Below are 21507 nucleotides of genomic sequence, written 5' to 3' on the forward strand. Positions count from 1 at the left end.
TTATTGCTGAACATATAAAGATTATAGAAAAATGTTATCGATATTTTATTATAATTATTATTTAATAACAGGTACCAGTATTTGGTAGGCATAGAATTATAACATTAATCTCATGGTTGGCTTTATTGAGTTAAAGATTCACTCGTTTGCCAATGAAATGGAGCAGACCTCAAGTTTTATAGCCACCTTTAAGGGTCGAATTGAAAATTAGAATTTTCAAAAAAAAAATTTCATGATAAATGTGCCTCTCCGTGTACTGTTTATTTTAGTAGGGAAAGAATTATGTGGTTAAAATACTGAAATCAATTTTTCTAAGCAAGTTTTTCTCAACATTTTCTCATTTTCCATTCTTTGAAAATCTAAGGTGCTTATCCACAAACAAACAATAGTGGACATTTACTACATACATAACAAGGTGCAAAGTGTACAAATGGGTGCAGTCCATAGTAAATATCCCCCTTAGTATCACTGATGTATTATAAAGCATAATGTACCCCCTACTGTAAATTATAAGGATATTAGAAGTCACTATGGAGTTCTGTGACCATATAAAGACACAAGGCTGCAGGCTGAGTTATACAGGGAATTCTTTGTATCACTCATGTATTATAAGGGATAATGTACCCCCTACTGTAAATTATAAGGATATTAGAAGTCACTGAGGGGTTCTGTGACCATATAAAGACACAAGGCTGCAGGCTGAGTTATACAGGGAACTCTGAGTATCACTCATGTATTATAAGGGATAATATACCCCCTACTGTAAATCATAAGGATATTAGAAGTCACTGAGGGGTTCTGGCACAAGGCTGCAGGCTGAGTTATACAGGGAACTCTGCTTTCAATAGCAAATTTATTTTCAAATAACTTTAAAACCAGTGAAAACGTGCAATGAATGTAGATTGGAAAGTTGCTAGAATGGCCTTTGATTCTTTTTCATTATGCAAAAACAGCTTTAAAGTGCAGTTCCCCTTTTAGGACAGTGGTCAACAGGGAGATGTGTCTCCTAAAATGCCTCTTCATTTGAAATAATTGAAATGACCAACATATCACTAAATGGCCTGAAGTTGAATCTGGAGAAAATCTCCTTGTCGGTTGCTGGTCTTAAGCAACACATAAAAACAGTGGTGTCATTAAACCCCCAGCCTGTTTTGTTCTCATACATTTCAATAGTGCATGAATCAAGATTCCATCACAGGCCTCTCACACTCCTGTTTTCCCCCAGCAGCTTCAGTCTGCTTTCTCTGTTGTTATGACCCTTGACAGGAGATGTGTGGGAGCTATCATACTGGCTCTCACACATGGGAGAACCTTGTATTACTTGCCTATAAAGCTCCACACTGACCAGGCAGTTATTGTTTCACATTCCAAGAAGCCAAGGTGTTATACAATATTATTTGCCCCATGTTTCATGCAGTCAGCCAGTAACAGAGAGTGGGCTCGTTGCGTGCACTTAAGTACAACCATCGCACTTCCATGAAAGCCTGTCCTGTGCAAATAAACACATAATAATGAGGCTAAATCTAAGCAGTTCTGCTGGGCTTTTCTTCCTAATTTAATTCTAGGGAAAGGGTCCCAATTGTCACAAACTCGTAGTTGTTTTGAGCAGTGTCAGCAGATTTCATTGGTCCCAGGAGATCGAACCATAATGGAGACGACCAACATAATCCATAAACTCTTGCACACTTTTGTAAACAGGCTGTCGCACATAAAGCACTGGGTAAACCAGACATAAGCCGGCTATCCTTCAAGATTTAGTGACAGAGCTGTCATTAGCCTGGTACAAATATAAATGAGTGCCCTATGGTCTGGCAAAATAAATATCCTCTAACCACCAGCGGCAGTTGAGAAGAGTCAGGGGCAATCTGGTGGCAGCAGGGCATGTCAGTAGGACCATACTGTAGGTTCAACAGTTCAAATATAAATAATGGGGCCCACTTTGCCCCAAGCCTTTGTACAATTAAAGCCGTTCTTGTGCAGTGTTAAGTGTTTCCCTTAAAAAGCAAAATCCTATTGATTTTCTAGCTCTACCCCCTCGGACTTGTAGAGCCCCCCCATTGCCCGGAGCTGGGAGCAGTGACATTAATTGCAGACAAAAATATATTTTCAGAGTCAAGATGATTGGGATCATTTGTCACTTGGCAGGGAAGAGAGATGTGTTGGGAGCAGAGGGAGAGAAGCAGCGTACTAAAGTGATTAGTCTCGTAAGAACAAACTGCACGGAAATAGCCCTATGCACGCACAAATCTAACCGCCCATCTAGCACCACAAACAGTTATATTATATATAGACACACTGTGCAGGAGCAGTACTGGCCATACACCGAATCTCACAAAGCCACAGCTTATGTACACTAAATACACAGACTTTGGGTCTGTTCCACCCGTACAATGCTGGTACAGGTCAATATCTATGCTGACAGTGTTCTGTTATGGGTATCTCTTAGTAAAGACTATGGGCAAACTATATATAGCTATAGGAGGGCAATGGTAATAAGGAAGTTTGTGGCCAGCCAAAGTGGCCTCAGATAACTGTAGTTAACTGTAATTAAGAGGAGCAAAAGGGTCCAAAAACTATAGTATTGCTCCAGTGGCCCTCTAGCCGTTGTTTAACTATGTCTATAGAAAAATATCACTCTGTGAAGGTCCACAGGTCGGCCATCCCTGATATGAAGTAGTTAGCTGGTTATCTAATTTAAGATCTGCAAACAAACAGATCATAACCCAATTTGGCCACCAACAGACTGGGCTAAATCATTATGATCCAACCCCTCTACCCCCAGGTCATAAGAGGGGTCTGCAGCTATGCTGTTAATGATTCCCGAACAGTTTGTTCAAACATGACCGATAGATATCTGCCTGATTTTCAGCCAGATATCAGTTGGGCAGGCTGTAGGAAGGGAGGCAGAAGTCTATGGCACATTATTGTAAGGGGTGCAGATTTATTGAAAAGTCTGCACCCCTTTTCTAAAGCCACAAATTGCTACTGGGCTGGCAAGCAATTGCTTCACTACACTAGCTCAATGAAGGAGCAACATATTGTATTACAGGATACATAAAGGATATATGTCTGAGCCCAAAAGCAAATGATGATGTGTGACACTTACTGTATAGCAAAGGTAAAGGAGATGGAGGATGAGTCAAGAGAGGGGACAACCTGTGTCTAAGGTGCAAATCAGTGAGGTCTGGTCTTGTTATGTGACGGTCAAAAAAACCTTAACCTACACCAGACCCTAACCCGCAAAATGCCATTGCAGGACGCACACCCAAACCACCACTTGCATCGTCCACTTCTTTACGCTACTTCTGTGCTCGTCTTTGGTTCCAAGACAGGGAATCAAGAGAGGTGGAGGAGTGTAGTTACCCAGTCTGAAAAAACACCCAACCCTAACCCACAATGGTTGGCCACATTTCAACCCAATCCCACCCAACCGATGGTCAACCCGCAGGTCACTGTGGCTTTTGGGTCATCCTGAACATCAGTAGTCCGGTCCTTTGTCTTAAAAAAGCCACCTTATACTACTGTCATCATCATGTCTAAAAAGGCAATCTTGCTCTATTGTACTTGCTGTACCCAATATAACTATAACCCTAAATCTATTTGTATATGTGGCTATACATGCTTTACTAAATATATCTTTTGGTTTTTCAATAGATCCCATTGTTGCTGGTTCTTTTTGATGATTATTCATACATTTTAACCGTGCAACAGGGTGTTGTTTGGTAGCGGTGTGCCACCAATTGTATCGCTATGTATATACAGTATATATCTAGAAGCTACAAATGAAATAGCATCATGGTACTCTAAAGCATGATAAATAATGTAAGCAGAGAAGGTATATTTACGGTTGGGGGAACGTGTCAGTAAGAATATTCCTTAGGCCAACTTATTTATGTAGCAAAATGGGGTCTTTCAGTCACTACAGCCCAGCCTTCCTCCATATCCAGATCCCTGCTATGGATGTCAGCCATGTTGGAAATTTAGGAGCAGATTTAGGAAGTATCAGTATTTTATACTATGATGGTATAAAAATATACTGATAGCTTTAAATATAGCCAAATAACAAGCTTGACCATAGGCTTGCATGGCAATATGAGCTATCAATTCATTAGTGTGTTACAGTTCAACACCGCCACTGAACTCTCTAGGAAAGAATTGATCATTTGTAACATATTGGCACATGCATCCATGCAGTTAATGATCTGTAAATGTGCCAATCCTTTCAAATGCTTTCCCATCAGGAAAAACAGCCACCCCCTGGTTCATAAGACATGATATTACTGTTATTAGGCACTGTATTATTTACTATGAACAAGTATAATGCTTAAAGAGGGTCTGAGTAGAACTGTGCTGAGATGTAGCCGATAATACATCTACAAATATAATTTTTGTTTGGGGTCAGAGCCTATGTCCCAATAAAGGCATTTTAAGACAACAAACCAATGACTGGTGCCGTCTATTACTACAATTTGCATTGTAAAGATACAGCGACCCACTGAACTTCATATCTCAATAGGGGACCAGACCTCAGGAGAACCCAAGGCTTTTGTTTTCTTTTGTTTGTTTAACTGCAGCAGTTGTGTCTGCCCTCTCTCATAACAAGTGCGCTTTCCTTCTGAAGAACAGTCAGTCTGTCTGGTTGGTCTGGCTCTCAGTCGGACAAGGTATGCAACGGGCAAAGGCTTCATCTGAAAACAGTGAAGCAGACACATGCCAATTGGGCATATATTGTTTGAATATAGCAGCTAAAAATGGAGGCAATAAAGACATCATATTAACCTGCATTTGCAGCAAGAGGTCCAGGCTATGGCTGAAACCCCCTTAGGGTAGAATTAGGGTAGAAGTACATGGGCGATTTCCACGCACTGCACCAAAACGTAGGCGTCAAGTCGGATGCGACGGAAAATAAGGTAAGCAACAGCAATGTCGGATGTAGTTTACGCATTCGATTTATGTATCAGTCCTATTGTATTTTAACCCACACGACAACATCAGACTTGTAGGATGCGTTTTGTCGATCCGATACGTCCTACAAAAGCGCTCGTGTAGTTCAGGCCTTAGGGTGCAGACATAAACTCACCTGTATGTTTGGGTGACATCCTAATTTATCCCCCTGTCACCCTGTTACCTACAGCAAAAGATCTGTCTCCCGCTGTCACCTAAACCCTTACTTACCCACTCCACTGCAAAGCATAGAAACATCACCCAAAATCCTCAGAAGAAACCAAGTAGGGAACACGATCAGGGGGGCAGAACAGAGGCATGGTCTGGGCAGACAGCACCAAGATGCAGCCAGATCTTTACCAATTCAGCTTTGCATCTCTGAAGGTGGTGCCGTCCCAGTGCAAACGCCAATAACATGTACATGCTAGGCCATGTACACCTTTATATCAAAGCTGATGCCTGCTGATGAAGGTGAGGGCTACGTGGCTGTTTTTTTATGCAACAAGGCAAAAACTATCCCAAGATGAATTAGCAGAAGCAGTTACTCCTTACTTGATAGACAAAGAGGTCCTCTGCACTCAACCCATTATCGATATATTTAGGACATTGAAGCATATTGTGCATTAAGCTACTAAAAATGCCTTACCCTTTAAACAAAACAGGTATTGTTTGTCCATATATTGCAATATATTTAAACAGCCAAAGTCATCCCTGGTATGGCCAGTCCTAGACACAACTTTCATCTGATTCATTAATGGAGAACTAAACCCCCCAATAAGAAAAGCCCCTACCTACTACCCTAGATAGTCCCTCCACCCTGCTCCCCCCCGCATAATTGATGACCCCTGAAAGTGCCCCTAACACAATACTCAGGTATCAGTAAGCACAGCGGAGCTCATGGCTTCGGTATTCTTCCTTAAGTGAACCCATATTGGCGCATGCGCAGTTGGATTGGTCTTCAGGTTTTAGCAACTGCGCATTTGCGTCAAAAGTGCCAGAAAATTGCCAAGGGAAGGAAGAGGACCCCAAGAATACCAAAGAGCCAGAAGATCGGTTTATACAGGTATGGGACTTGTTATTCAGAATGCTTGTGACCTGGGGTTTTCCGGATAATGGATCTTTCTGTAATTTGGATCTTCATACCTTAAGTCTACTAGAAAATCATGTAAACATTAAATAAACCCAATAGGTTTTGCTTCCAATAAGGGTTTACTATATCTTAGCTGGTTTTATTATTACAGAGAAAAAGAAAACCATTTTTAAAAATGTAAATTATTTCGATAAAATGGAGCGAGACAGCCTTCCCATAATTCTGAGCTTTCTGGATAATGGGTTTCCAGATAGCGGATCCCATACCCGTACCAAGGACAAGTATGCACTCAAACATGACCTTCAGCAGCAGATTGGTGGAGTCTTATGAGATAAATCCTGCCCCTGGCATCCTCACTGGACCTAGAAGTAAGACAAAACAGAGGCGCCAAAAGGATAAAAAATAGCTAAAAGCACTTAAGTGCTTTTAGCTATTTTTTATCCTTTTGGCGCCTCTGTTTTGTCTTACTACTATATCGAGTCCACCCGGAGTGGAGGGGTATCATCCCCTTTTTCTTCTTCTACAGAGAGCGACGTTTTATTCCTGAGTGGGGTCAGGATAAACTCCCCACCTGCCTATACAGTGGTTGCCTATCGGTAACCCTGGTTTGTGAGTATTAACTTGTTTACTCTACCATTACTCCCTGTAAAACAATATTACACTATTGGGGCTCTTGGTGTTCCTTTTTGTCTCACTGGACCTAGAGGTAGCAGCAGAGTCCTAGTAATATTGTTACATTTGTTAAATGGGGCTGTTGCCCATGACCCAAAGTAGGAAAGACAATAGGTTAGCAATAGATAATGACTTTTTAATAGTGGTTTTATTTTAATCAAGAATTCTTGATAAGAAACAGAGTTGTCTACTCTCACCTTCCGGGTGCAAGTTCTGAGTTGTACTGAGCCTCATATAGAAGCAAAGGTTAAGCTTTATGGAATTCCTGGAGTCTTTGAAGAAGTAAGAAAGATATCGGCTGTTGGAGAAACAGAGAAACCCTCAGTAATCGGTCATGAACAAACGGCGAAATTTTTAGATTCTCTAGATTTAACCAAAGCTGAGGGGCTTGTGCAGGTCGGGGCATGTTTGATCAGAATGCCCCCCATACTATACTTATTTGGCCCATTACCCAAGGGGACCTGTCAGGCAAAGTTCTAAGAACTCAGGCCTCCTGGGGGTGAGGGCCCTGCTAACAGATACACTCACCATAAATAACACAAAGTTTTTGTCCCGGGGGCCCTGCCACTATTACAACAAGCCCTGGTTCTCCTTCCCTGTTCCATAACTAATATCCAGTAATCCCTTCGTAAGAGAGCGAGCACAGCCTTCTGTGTGTTCAGTGCAAGGCTCCGACTCCCCAGTGGGACCAGGTTAGGGTTCAGCTGCTAATAACACATCCAAGGGTTGGAGATCAGCTGTTCGGGGACTCCCTAGTGAGAATGTCATTGCCGGATGTTTCGGTGGCTGCAAAGAATAAGCACAGTACCAGTTGCTAGGGGTGATGTGGGGCTGGTCGGAGAGGTGCATCGCTCACACAAAGCCTTCCGCATATGGCATGTTATGGGCAGCATCTGTGCCCAGTTTCACGAGAGGCAGATTTCATAGAAAACAAAGCCAAAATGGTTCAGAGAGAATGTCACAGCTGTTCTGAACAGCAACTCCCAGCATGCTCAGTTGCACCGTCCCCCAAAAGCCAATGATAATATGACACGGTGACACTGGTGTCAGGGGAAGAGGGTGCAGCGTTGGGGTCATATGTATAGTAAGGTACAATAGTGGTTCTAGATTGGGAACATTGTGTATAATAAAGCAAGGACTTTATATCAACTCTGTCCAAGCCTCTAACTACAACTCCCAGCATCCCCAGGCTGCTCCTACCAGACACTTATAAAACATTCCCTTCCAGACATGTCAGAACAATATGAGTCTCTGGCAGGATTCACGTTGCTCGGAGCACAGGAGAGCCCTCTGGAACAGCCTTCCCTGCCTCTTGTAACACGGCTTCGGAACCTTTCCATAATGGAATAGTACATTTAGCCTGAAAGGGAGACGTGGCCTTAATGAGCTGTCGCTGACAATGGCCAGAATGCAGAAGTGCACGCTAAAAGGGATTGTTTCTGTTTGATGTCGGAACCGCTGGTGCTGAACATTTCCATGTCTTTTACATTATTAACTGTTAGAGCCTTCCCAGTCCAAGCTATGTTGGCTGCCATGACAGTCTTCTAGTCCAGCCCTCTAATTGTACAAACATTAAAGGGGTGGTTCACCTTTAAATTAACTTTTAGTTTGTTATAGAATGGCTCATTAATAAGCTTCTTCTCTTTTTAATTGGTATTCATTTTTTAGTTTTTATAGTTTTTTAATTATTTGCCTCCTTCGTCTGACTCTTTCCAGCTTTCAAATGGGGGTCGCTGACCCCATCTTAAAACAAATGCTCTGTAAGGCTACAAATGTATTATTATTGCTACTTTTTATTACTCCTCTTTCTATTCAGGCATCTCCTATTCATATTCTAGTCTCTTATTCAAATCAATGCATGGTTGCTAAGATAATTTGGACCCTAGCAACCAGATTGCTGAAATTGCAAACTGGAGAGCTGCTGAAACAAAAGCTAAATAACTCAAAAACCATAAATAATAATAAATTAAAACCAATTGTCTCAGAATATCACTCTCTACATCATACTAAAAGTTGATGTAAAGGTGAACAACCCCTTTAGGCAGAGGGGTCTAACCTTATACACACACAAAGTTATATTCTGGGTTTATTGTCTCTTACCACTGGCACTTTTACCCTATAACTGTCAGTTTATCAGACCCCATAAAAGCCAGGCCTCAATGGCAGGTCCACCCGATTAGACCCATGCAAAGCAAGTCTTTGGGACAGGACTAGGGATGTAGCGAACGTCGGAAAAAATGTTCGCGAACATGTTCGCGAACGTCCGGACAAAAATGCGAACGGTTCGCGAACGTTGCGAACCCCATAGACTTCAATGGGAAGGCTAATTTTAAAAGCTAGAAAAGACATTTCTGGCCAGAAAAATGATTTTAAAGTTGTTTAAAGGGTGCAACGACCTGGACAGTGGCATGCCAGAGGGGGATCAAGGGCAAATGTGTTTCTAAAAAATCCATTGTTGACACAGCGCTGCGTTTTGTGCTGTAAAGGGCAGAAATCACACTACGTCACTCAGGTGGTGTTTCTGGAGACGGTATTATTATTGATATTTAGACAGAATGTGAAAAAGCTCACACAGCTAGGTGGCAGTGGTTTGAAGAACAGATGCAGATGAGAGATCAGCAGCAGGACAGACAGCTGCCCACAGCAGCTACATACAGAGCACTGCAGTAGAAGGTAGATTACTAGCCAGCAAAGCTACCTAACCTAAAATGTCCCTCAAATCCCTGCAGAGTTCTGTCCCTACAATACAGAGCAGTATCAAGTAGATTACTAGCCAGCAAAGTTACTATCAACTGTCCCTCAAATCACTAACAGCTCTCTCCCTACACTAGCTCTTCCAAGCACACACAGGCAGAATGAAAAAACGCTGCAGGGCTTCAGTTTATATATGGAAGGGTGGTCCAGGGGGTGTGGGGGTGGTCCAGGAGGGAGAGCTTCCTGATTGGCTGCCATGTATCTGCTGGTCTGGGGGAGAAATGGCAAAAAAAAGCGCCAGCTAAGGCGAACCCAAATTGGCGAACGTTGTGTTACGTTCGCGAACATTCGGCGGACGCGAACGGTCGATGTTCGCGCGAACAAGTTCGCCGGCGAACAGTCCGCGACATCCCTAGACAGGACTTCTTAAACCCAAGGAGTGTGTAGGGAGGATTCATAGACATTATCAACGCCAGGTTTTCAATGTGACCCCAGAAGGTTTTCTGGCAAGAATCACCAATGCTGGTATTGGCATAAGATTATTATGGGAGGAGACAAGATACCAATTTGGGTGTTTAGATACCAGCTTTGGTCATAAACAATAAAAATATAAAAAAAAAAATATATGCACCCCGAGGGTAGTGGATATTTACTAAATCTTTTCACAAAAAGTTCTATTATATTTTTGTTTAGTCTTTTTACACCAAAGGGAAAGTTCATTTTCACAAAACGTATTAGGAATTATTCATTAATACCCCGCAAGCAAGTGCTATAGAACTAATGGGAGCAAAACTGATCCCTAAGAACTCAATCAAGAAGTGCAGAGCGTGATATGGAAGATGAATCCCATAGTCACTACCCACCACTGTTTTTCCCACTGGCTGTCACACGTTATTCACATGACACCTACAGATGGCACCCAGTCTGCCTGAGTTGTACTGCCATAGGCCAAGCTACCAAAACACTTCCCTGCATGGTAGTGCTATGGAGCACAGAAAGACCATACAAAAATCGCTGAAACTGAAACAATATATAACATGGATTATGTTTAGGTTTAAATACAAAAGGTCACCTTGATGGTGCAGCCAGGTGCCAGTGCCACCCTAAGCTTTTATATACATGCCACCCTGCACCCTCCAACTACCATCCCACGGTGCCATCTTAAAGTGTTCTATCCATGCCACTCTGCACCCTCCCACTACCATCTCACTATGCCACCCTAAGGTTTTATATACATGCCACCCTACACCCTCCAACTACCATCCCACTGTGCCACCTTGAATTTTTCTATCCATGCCACTCTGCACCCTACCAGTACCATGCCACCCTTAGCTTTTTTATACATGCCACCCTGAACCCTCAACTACCATCCCACTGTGCCACCATAAAGTGTTCTATCCATGCCACCCGGCACCCTCCCTGTACAATCCCACTCTGCCAACTAAGGTTTTATATACCATTTCACTCTTCCCCCTCCCAATGTGCCACCTTAAAATACATACTACCCTGCAGCCACCCAGTGTCATATGAATGTGCCACCTTCAAGTATTATATACATGCCACCCTGCACCTTCCCAGTACATCCCACTCTGTCACACTAGGGTTTTATATAATTACCACTCTGCACTGCCCTAGTACCATCTCACTCGGCCATCTAAGGTGTTACATATCATTTCACTCTGCCCCCACCCAGTGCCATCTCAGCAGTGCCACCTTAAACTGTCATGTACACGCCACCTTTCACTCTCCCAGTACATCCCTCTCTGTCACATTAGTTTTATATACATTCCACCCTTGTCACTTCCAGTGCGATCCCACTTTTATATTTTATTCCACTTTATACTCACCCAGTGCCACCCCAACGTGTAGAATCCACCCGCACCCACCCAGTGACATGTTCACACTGTGCTTGCTGAGCATCTTTACATGATATATATTCCCACCCTACACCCAGCTAATCACACCGTGTCACCTTAGGCTTTATACAAACATCCCACCCAGGGAGCCAACCTATGTGTTATACACCTTCCACCCTGAACCCTCCCTAGCGGTGCCATTCCATTCCCATGTAGTTCTAGGTTCTCTGTCTACACGACACCTCGCTATAACCTTCTCCAGCGCTCCCGTCAGCGCATGCGCATAATCCTCACCTGTCCCCAAAACTCGCATGCAGCAAACTCAAGTTTAAGATGAACCACTGAAAGGAAGCCCACCTATCAGCAGGCGAAGTTACCTCCCCTCGCAAGCGGATTGGCCCCTGAGTGTGGGCGCTGGGACTTCGATCCTAATCGTATTCCAGCTGTGTTACTGTCCCGCCCTTGACTGACACACTTACCTTCCAATCGGCCGCAACTAAGTAGTAGCTCTGCCCTCTCATTGGCTGAGCTCCCAGAGCTGGGCGGAGGCTCCTTGTGAAGTTGGAGTGTGGGTTCCAGCTGTGTAGAACTGAGCTTCAGCTTCTCGCTCCAGGCAGCGGTGGCAGCGGCATCTCTGAGCGGCGCCGGGCTTCCCCTGACCGACTGAGAACAGGCGGCACTGCCACTTCCTGTGTATAACCACGGGCTGCAATACCTGGGTGCCAACGGGCATCAGCAGTGAGTAGTTGTCTGCTCCCCGCTACTCGGCGCATTCTGGCAGCACATGGGCATCCTTACTGACACTGACACTGGGATCCTCGGCACAGCGACTGCAAAGCACAAGCCTACAAGTGGCCACAACCGGGCTTAGTCAGAACATCACCTGGCCACTACCTGCCGGGGCACAGCGGCAATCCCTTAGGCACAGCCCGACTTCACATAGGAGCCGCCCGACTTCACTTTGGCGCAGCCCGAGTTCACTTTGGCGCAGCAGGGTACTACCTGGACATCGCCTGGTACTAGCAGACAGTCAGGACTGGCATCAGCTGGGAACCAGTAGAATCTACCCAAAGAGCGAGACATCCACGGGGAGCAGGAGAGGGTAACGTGGGCACCTTAAAGGGCCAAGTGATAGAGACAGTCACAGTGAGCAAGTGAGTGTGAGAGAGACATCCTGAGTGGGCAGGTGAGCGAGACCGAGGGAGACTCACTCAGTGGGCAGGTGGGAGAGAGACACACACAGTAAAAGAATGAGACAATCAATATTGCAGGTTAGTGAAGGAGGGAGAAAATGAGTCAACCCGATTGGACATAGAGAATAAAGAGAGAAAGAGACTGAGAAGGGCCCTGTAAGGCACAAAGAGTGAAAGAGACATCCTGAGACAGAGAGATCCTAAGGGGACAGGTGAGTTTGAGAGAGACTGTGATAGAAAGATCCTGGGGGGTGACCAGAGTAAAGGGACAGAACGAGGAAGTCTGGAGAAGGGAACAGGTGAATGAGACAGAGAGAAAGACACCTTGAGGGGCAGGCGAGAAAGAGGAATAATCTGCCTTGAATAAGAGGTAGAAGATTTCACAGAGAATCTAACTGTCAGACTAAGAGACTGCCTAGGACAAATGAGAGACTGTAAGAGAATCTGAGTAAGGACTAAGAGAGGATCTGAGTGAGTGTGACTCTGATACAGATTTTAAAAGAGAGAAAGAGGGTCTGGATGATTTTGATAATCAGAATATGTGCGAGCAAGACTGATTCAGTAAGGTAACTACAAGAGAGATTGGGAGAGAATTGTACAGACCGTGAGACTTGAGAGCCAGAAACTGACCAAGAGTAACCCTGAATGAGAGTCGTTAGGGAAAATCCGAATGGATCCAGTGGTACAGACTCTAAGGAATATTGTAAAGGAGAGACAATGAAACTGTTAATTCAAAGAGACAGCCCCTGAGTAAGACAGGAAAGGGCAAGAGACAGGTGCATAAGAGACTCTGAAAAAGGCAGAAAACTTGAGCTAGAAAGGTGTGTGAGTAAGGACAAGTCTTGAGGGATCCATAATAATTTAGTCAATATATTAGAAAGGTACACCTGAAACTAAATGAGTGATATTGCATATTATACTGATAATATTCAGTAAGTGAAAGAAGCAGTTTGATGGTAAAAGGCCTGGGGAAATAGGATTGAGCTGGAGCAATTAGAGAGTGCAACACACCCATTCTGGCTGTCAGAGACGTTTTGTCTTTAGTCCCAATGGGAATCCAGAGAAGATCAATGGTGGAATCTGGAGGCTTGAGGCTCCTAGATGAAGTATCATCTTGAGTATTGACTTTCCTGACCCCTGGACCTCTGGCTGGAGCATGGATAAATCTCAAGAGCAAAGACCAGCCAAAGATCCTGGGGAACCAGGATCAGAGCTGGAAGGGCTTCCCTATCCGACCTTGGCTCCAGTGGTATTCTTCTTCTTGGCCCAAGAGAGCAGACCTAGGAGTTGGTGTCTAAAGATGGTTTGTAATCCATATCCTTTCTAGAAGCTCAGGTAAGGTGTTCTAAGATTTGGGGTACATTCTCCCAAGCTTTCAGATTCATAACTTCAATAATATTACATTGTACCTCTGTATAAAGCTGTATCCATATATAGCATGGTTTGTCTTTTCCTTCATATGGAGAGTCACGGGAAGATTGTTAAATGATTTACAGGCCTTGTGTTGCACAATGAATGAGTTATCAGTCTACCTGCAACCTCCTTACTTACACCAACCAATCACCTCCATGCACCTCCATGTATATTAATACTTGAAACCGTTGGATCACTCCACGGGGTCTCTAGTAATAGATTTTTACACGACTTAAATGAGGCAAGACTCAATGTTTACTTAAGATACAGTCAAGCATCTTGTAGCATGCAAGACTTAGAACTAGGCATGTCTGACCTGTGCCAAAAAGATGAAGCTCATCAACAATTGAACTACCACAGAATGGACATTCATGTTTTAAACATGACATTACTTATTTAAACATTACTAAATGTCTCCTTCACACGGTCTTTATGTTCTGGATGCCAAGAAGAAGACCAGGTTCATCACTCTGTAGCAAAAGCCAAGAAATACCCATTGTTTTTTTGTGTGGAAATCATAAAACCTAGTTACTGTAGCAAATTAACTGCTTAGTGCGCCTAGCAACTGTCTCCATATTCATCACCATGATTTTATGGTTCATTTTAGTCAGCTGTCCTACAGCCCACCTATCTTTTCCCCTCAAGAAACACAAGTCAGTACTGCAAGTAAGACCAATTTTGGGTCAGTTCTTTCTAAAACCATCTTTGGGCATTTTCCCTCACTTTAAGATGGTGAGGTCACAGCTTTATTCATTTGTTTTTCTTTCTTCGGTATATTGAATGTCAAGTCATGACTGTATGGCATTTGACCAGTGGTTCTCCAAGAGGGCACAGACCCTTAACTGAGCAGCCCAGCTCCTAGACCAGTTAGGGACCTAATTGGCTACAACCCCCATTTACTCTCCTAGATTAGGTTGTCCTGGAAGCCCAATTTATTAAAGGTCAGTTAGGTGTGAGTACGTAGATGTTCTTTGAGCTATGGCTATGTTTATAACCTTGTTATGAACTAATAGAGCACTCGTAAAATACTGGGCCTCAAATGTGGGCTCAAATGTGAACTTAAGAAATCTGAAAACCACTGCTTTACATTAAAAGGGCTACCAATTCCCTATAAATTTGCCTCCTTTCACTGACCCCACTACTTGGCATGGAACTAAAAGTGTTCTTAGAGCATCACTCTCTGTCCGAATATTATATATACTGATGGTGGGAAGGGGCTTTGGCCGTGGGATAGCAGGTATAGTAGAGAGATGTTGCCTATAGTAGCAGTGGGACAATAGTCTCTGGGAAGAAACTGTGGCTGTGGGATAGCAGGTATAGTAGGGAGAAATGGTGTCTATAGTAGCAGTGGGATAATAGTCTCTGGGAAGGGACTGTGGCTGTGGGATAGCAGGTGTAGTAGGGAGAAATTGTGTCTATAGTAGCAGTGGGATAATAGTCTCTGGGAAGGGATTGTGGCTGTGGGATAGCAGGTATATTAGAGAAATGGCGCCTGTAGTAGCTGTCGGGATAATAATCTCTGGGAAGGAACTGTCGCTGTGAGATGGCAGGTATAGTAGGGAGTTGTGGTGTCTATAGTAGCAGTGGGATAATAGTCTCTGGAAAGGGACAGTGGCTGTGGTATAGCAGGTATAGTAGGGAGAGATTGTGTCTATAGTAACAATGGGATAATTATCTCTGGGAAGGGACTGTGGCTGTGGGATAGCAGGTATAGTAGGGAGAGATGGTGTCTATAGTAACAGTGGGATAATAGTCTATGGGAAGGAACTGTGACTGTGGGATAGCAGGTATAGTAGGGAGAGATTGTGCCTAAAGTAGCAGTGGGATAATAGTCTCTAGGAAGGGACTGTGGCTGGGGGATAAGGGGTATAGTATGGAGAGTTTGTGTCTATAGTAACAATGGGATAATTATCTCTGGGAAGGGACTGTGGCTTTGGGATAACAGGTATAGTAGGGAGAGATGGTGTCTATAGTAACAGTGGGATAATAGTCTCTGGGAAGGGACTGTGACTGTGGGATAGCAGGTATAGTAGGGAGAGATGGTGCCTATAGTAGCAGTGGGATAATAGTCTCTGGGAAGGGACTATGGCTGTGGGATAGCAGGTATAGTAGGGAGAGATGGTGCCTATAGTAGCAGTGGGATAATAGTCTCTAGAAAAGGACTGTGACTGTGGGATAGCAGGTATACTAGGTAGAGGTGGTGCCTATAGTAACAGTGGGATAGTAGGCTCTGGGAAGGGACTGTGGCCGTATGATAGCAATTATAGTAGGTAAAGAGAGTGCCTTTTGTGTCTATCTATCTATCTATCTATCTATCTATCTATCTATCTATCTATCTATCTATCTATCTATCTATCTATCTATCTATCTGGATTTAAACCCTTTCTTACCTGTAGACCCATATAAGGCCTGTGCGTGTATATGTGTGTGTGTATACGTATATGTGTGTGTGTATACTGTATATGTTTCTATGTACAGTATGTACTTGCTCTTTCAGCTCAGTAGGATCAGGGATTTGAAGTAATCTGGAGTTAGTGTTTTGTTAAATTAAAAGCAGATGCTAGTTGGAAAACAGAGGCCGGATCTTTCTTGAAACAAAGAGGGCATTTTAAGGGGTAGATAGATCACACCTCACTGTGACCCTCATCTTTTCCAGATACCCTCACCCATTTCTAAAATACCCAAGGGCAGCTGCCACCCCTTCCCCCAGCAGCTGCAACCACCCCCACATCAGCATCATCGTCTTCAATGCTTGACTTTTCACCGTCTCCAGTTGCAAATTGGAACAGTCCCCTAAATATTTGGGGGCTTCTCCGGCCCCCACTTCGCAGACAGGGATTTCTCTGGGGCTGAAGTCAAAACACAAATTCCAGAAAGATTCTGACGTCAAGAAAATGGATACAATATGTAGAGTAAAACTCCGGAGAGAAAGATTAGAGAAATGAAAAAAAGAATAAGAGAATCATAGGGGGAGGTGAAATATAAGGCTACAACGTGTTTATGTGCAAATCTTGCTGGCCTAGAGGAGGATGTTATGAGCCTTATTCAGCAGGAAAGTACATTCGGTTATTGACTTCCATTCTCTTGCTTTAGAGCCCAAACACCCAATATCTTCCAGTAGGTGTGAACATAGACATAACAATTATGATCTTTCTTGGAAAAGATCTTTCAATACACACGTGTAGAGCTGAATCGTCAGATATACAGGTAGAAACCATAGAATTCTACCTGCATCTGACCATTCAGCACTAACAATGGCAGATGTTTGGATCCAAATTTTCCATCCAGCCTGATTGACGAGCCGACCGATTTCCAAGTCTTCTGCCGATATCGGTGGACTCTTTTCCCACCATACACGCACGAATATCGTCCGAAAATTAGTTTCGTACGATATTATCTGTGCGTCTATAGCTAGACACTTCCACTGCTATGAGCTACAGCAGTAGTTATAAGTAGTGTTGGGGTGTCTTTTTCAGTGTATCAAGGTGGCGACATTAGGGAAAGCGGGTGACACTTAAAGGGGATCAATCGCGAAAATGAAAATTTAATATAATCGTCAACTCACTGTTATAAGATGCTTTCTAAATACAATCAATTAAAAATTCTGTACCATTTAAGAAATAATCAAGTTATTCTTAAGTATCTCACTCTCCACAACCTGTCACTTTTCATGCTGAAGTCTGGATCAGATTTTGATTGACAGGTAGGTCGAATACGTCTTTTAGGGGGGCTCCCTTTCTTAGCAGAATAACTCAAATAACCAAATCCAGCACAAACAAAAGGCAACAATACAACAACTCTGGTAAACACCCTGCACACAGAGAAACAGGATTTCCATCAGAGCCGGTTATTTTTAAAGAGTGAGCACCTGGGTTAAGGGCGCAACCCCCCAAAGGATGTATAAGACCTAACTGTCAATCAAAAACTGACTCCACATACTGCATGAAGACAGAATGAAAAGATACAGGTTGCTCAGAGGGGGACAGTGAAGAATAACTCGATTATTTCATAAATGGTACAGAATTTTTAATGGATTATATTTAGAAAGTTTCTTATTTCAGCGAAATGAAGCTTATATTAAATTTTAATTTTCGCGATAGATCCGATTTAGGTGCTCATGATGAAGCTGCAGCTAAAGGCTTTGGGGTGCTGCTGGGAGATGTATAAAGTGTAATGGCTTGGGCAGTGCTACTTTATATAAATAATAGAATGGAGGTAAGCCTATTTCCCTAAGCTTCCCTCCCACCCATCAAAGATGACCCTGGGTGCTGGGATATGTAGTTTATAAATAGCCATCAAGCAACACATATTGGAAATCCCCCCCCTCTGTTCGAAATAAAAAGCCACGCTGTAGGTCAATTATAGCCGTAAATTCCATTCAGTTCTGTATATTTTATATGTAACGCATTCATTACCGAGGTTTCTACATCTCATAAATCTCTTTCACACTTCCCCCTCACTCCTATAAATCTCTCTGTGCAGTTTAATTCCACTGGCTTTCTCTCAGATGGGTGCATGCTAAGATTAAAGAACCTGCCACATTGCCTTCATGCAGGTAGTCTTCTACAATGGAATTTGCATGATCCACTAAATTTCCAACTGTTGCTTGGAAAAGAGTCATATGTGAGTGTGTGTGTACCTTGTATTATGTACGGTATGTCTGTGTGCCTTTGTTTCTGGGTGCATGCATCCCTTGGCTTACAATGGATCTGATACTTTTGCCTGTGATCAGTCATCTCTGTGTTCTCCAAAGTGCCCTGATATTGTGGCCCCCTTGGCCACTCCTTAAATGGGAACTATTGCGAAAATGAAAATTTCATATAAGCTTCATCTTACTGAAAAGAGAAACTTTCTAAATATAATCAATTAAATATTCTGCACCATTTCTGCAATAATCAAGTTTATGTTCACTATCCCTCTCTCAGCATCTGTTTCTCTTCATGCTGTCTCCACGCAGCAGTTGGGTGTCAGATGAATGATCCAATATATCTTATAGGGGGGCTTCCTTACCTAGCGGATGTATTAGAGCTCACTCAAATAACTGATTCCAGTACAAACAAAATCTAACAAACTAACTGCCTTTTGCACAAATTCTGCATGTAGAGAGACATGATTTCTGGTGATTTTAATAGAGTGAGCTCTGATACATCTTCTAGGCAAAGGGAGCCCCCCTATAAGATATGTTGGATCTAATTGACAGATTATCTGACACCCAATTGCTGCATAAAGACAGAATGAAGAGAAACAGATGCTGAGAGAGGAACCGTGAAGATAAACTCGATTATTTCAGAAACAGTACAGAATTTTTAATTGATTATATTTAGAAAATTTCAGTGTGCTGACGTTTATATTACATTTTCATGATAGTTCCCCTTTAAGAACTGTGCTCACCAATAATAGGAAATCATTTTCACTTTTAAATCCCTGATAGATCTGACTTCCATCCAGAGGTTCAGGGTTTTGATCAGGGTGTGCCGGGGGAGGCCAAAAGAAGGCTGGTTAGTACCATATTGAGGCTAATAGGATAACTGGGTATTTAAACACCAAATTAAGTTTGCCAAATCTGCCATTTTCAGGCATTAAAACTCCATCTGCAGTAGAATTATACCATATTTTTTCCCTATTCTTGCATCACTCAGACAAAACTGCTGACTTCTGATTATGAGCCCACTGTCAGATGGGAGTATTTCGCTCCAAGGCTTCTGAGCCAGGATGAGATTTTAATGACTCCTCTGTAAGAGCCGTGTATGGAGCAGGTGTACCAGTGTGTCATTGCCAAACATTAGCATGTGTCTGTGTACTAAAGGCCAATGTACCTGCTAAGTGCGTAAGGGAGAATCGCATCATTAAGTGCTAATTTTCCCCTTCCATGTAACTGTCATACAGCAAGTGTGGGTCTAAGCTGTCTGCTCAGGTGTATTTGTGCATCACACAGAGACTGAACAAAAGATTTGAGGTGCCTACATATTCTGTCCACCTTCTAACACCCCCCAGATTTCTCATTTTTAGTCTAAGCATAGTTACCTGCCTGTGTCCATAAACAGTTTAAGATAAAAGGATTGTGGGAAAGCTCAATACTACGACAGAATAGCCTTGTGTAAGGGACTGTGACTGTGGGATAGCAGGTATAGTAGGGAGAGATGGTGTCTATAGTTACAGTGGGATAATAGTCTCTGGGAAGGGACTGTGACTGTGGGATAGCAGGTATAGTAGGGAGAGATGGTGTCTATAGTAACAGTGGGGATAATAGTCTCTGGGAAGGGACTGTGACTGTGGGATAGCAGGTATAGTAGGGAGAGATTGTGCCTATAGTAACAGTGGGTTAATAGTCTCTTGGAAGGGACTGTGGGATAGCAGGTATAGTAGGGAGAGATGGTGCCTATAGTAACAGTGGGATAATAGTCTCTGGGAAGGGAGTGTGACTGTGGGATAACAGGTATAGTAGGGAGAGATGGTGCCTATAGTAACAGTGGGATAATAGTCTCTGGGAAGGGACTGTGACTGTGGGATAGCCGGTATAGTAGGGACAGTTGGTGTCTATAGTAACAGTGAGATAATAGTCTCTGGGAAGGGACTGTGGCTGTGGGATAACAGGTATAGTAGGGAGAGGTGGTGCCTATAGTAACAGTGAGATAATAGTCTCTGGGAAGGGACTGTGACTGTGGGATAGCAGGTATAGTATGGAGAGATGGTGCCTATAGTAACAGTGGGATAATAGTCTATGGGAAGGGACTGTGGGATAGCAGGTATAGTAGGAGAGATGGTGCCTATAGTAATAGTGGGATAATAGTCTCTGGGAAGGGACTGTAACTGTGAGATAGCAGGTATAGTAGGGAGAGATGGTGCCTATATAGTAGCAGTGGGATAATAGTCTCTGGGAAGGGACTGTGGCGGTGGCATAGCAGGTATAGTAGGGAGAGATGGTGCCTATAGTAATAGTGGAATAATAGTCTCTGGGAAGGGACTGTTGCTGTGGGACAGCAGGTATAGTAGGGAGAGATGGTGCCTATAGTAATAGTGGAATAATAGTCTCTGGGAAGGGACTGTTGCTGTGGGATAGCAGGTATAGTAGGGAGAGATGGTGCCTATAGTAATAGTGGAATAATAGTCTCTGGGAAGGGACTGTTGCTGTGGGATAGCAGTTATAGTAGGGAGAGATGGTGCCTATAGTAATAGTGGAATAATAGTATCTGGGAAGGGAAAATGGCTGTGGGATAGCAGGTATAGTAGGGAGAGATGGTGCCTATAGTAACAGCTGGATAATAGTCTCTGGGAATGGACTGTGACTGTGGGATAGCAGATGTAGTAGGGAGAGATGGTGCCTATAGTAACAGTGGGATAATAGTCTCTGGGAAGGGAGTGTGACTGTGGGATAGCAGGTATAGTAGGGAGAGATGGTGTCTATAGTAACAGTGGGATAGTAGTCTCTGGGAAGGGACTGTGACTGTGGGATAGCAGATATAGTAGGGAGAGATGGTGCCTATAGTAACAGTGGGATAATAGTCTCTGGGAAGGGAATGTGACTGTGGGATAGCAGGTATAGTAGGAGAGATGGTGCCTATAGTAAAAGTGGGATAATAGTCTCTGGGAAGGGGCTGTGGCTATGGGATAGCAGGTATAGTAGGGACTGTGGGTGTTAGGTATT

General features: G+C 43.3%; 1 protein-coding gene across 6 annotated transcripts in view; it reads left to right on the forward strand.

Annotated features, from left to right (window-relative positions):
• The first annotated feature begins 11834 nt into the window (after positions 1-11834).
• The window catches only part of cacna1g.L (calcium channel, voltage-dependent, T type, alpha 1G subunit L homeolog), a 116122-nt gene continuing 106449 nt past the window's right edge, over positions 11835-21507 (forward strand). For all 6 annotated transcript variants that reach the window (XM_041577179.1, XM_041577181.1, XM_041577182.1 and 3 more), the window contains exon 1: positions 11835-13763. In XM_041577179.1, the coding sequence (XP_041433113.1) occupies positions 13606-13763 (158 nt within the window). In that variant the 5' untranslated portion in view covers positions 11835-13605. The remainder of the gene's footprint in view (positions 13764-21507) is intronic.

The sequence above is a fragment of the Xenopus laevis genome, chromosome 9_10L, assembly GCF_017654675.1.
Source record: "Xenopus laevis strain J_2021 chromosome 9_10L, Xenopus_laevis_v10.1, whole genome shotgun sequence".
Lineage (NCBI taxonomy): Eukaryota > Metazoa > Chordata > Amphibia > Anura > Pipidae > Xenopus > Xenopus laevis.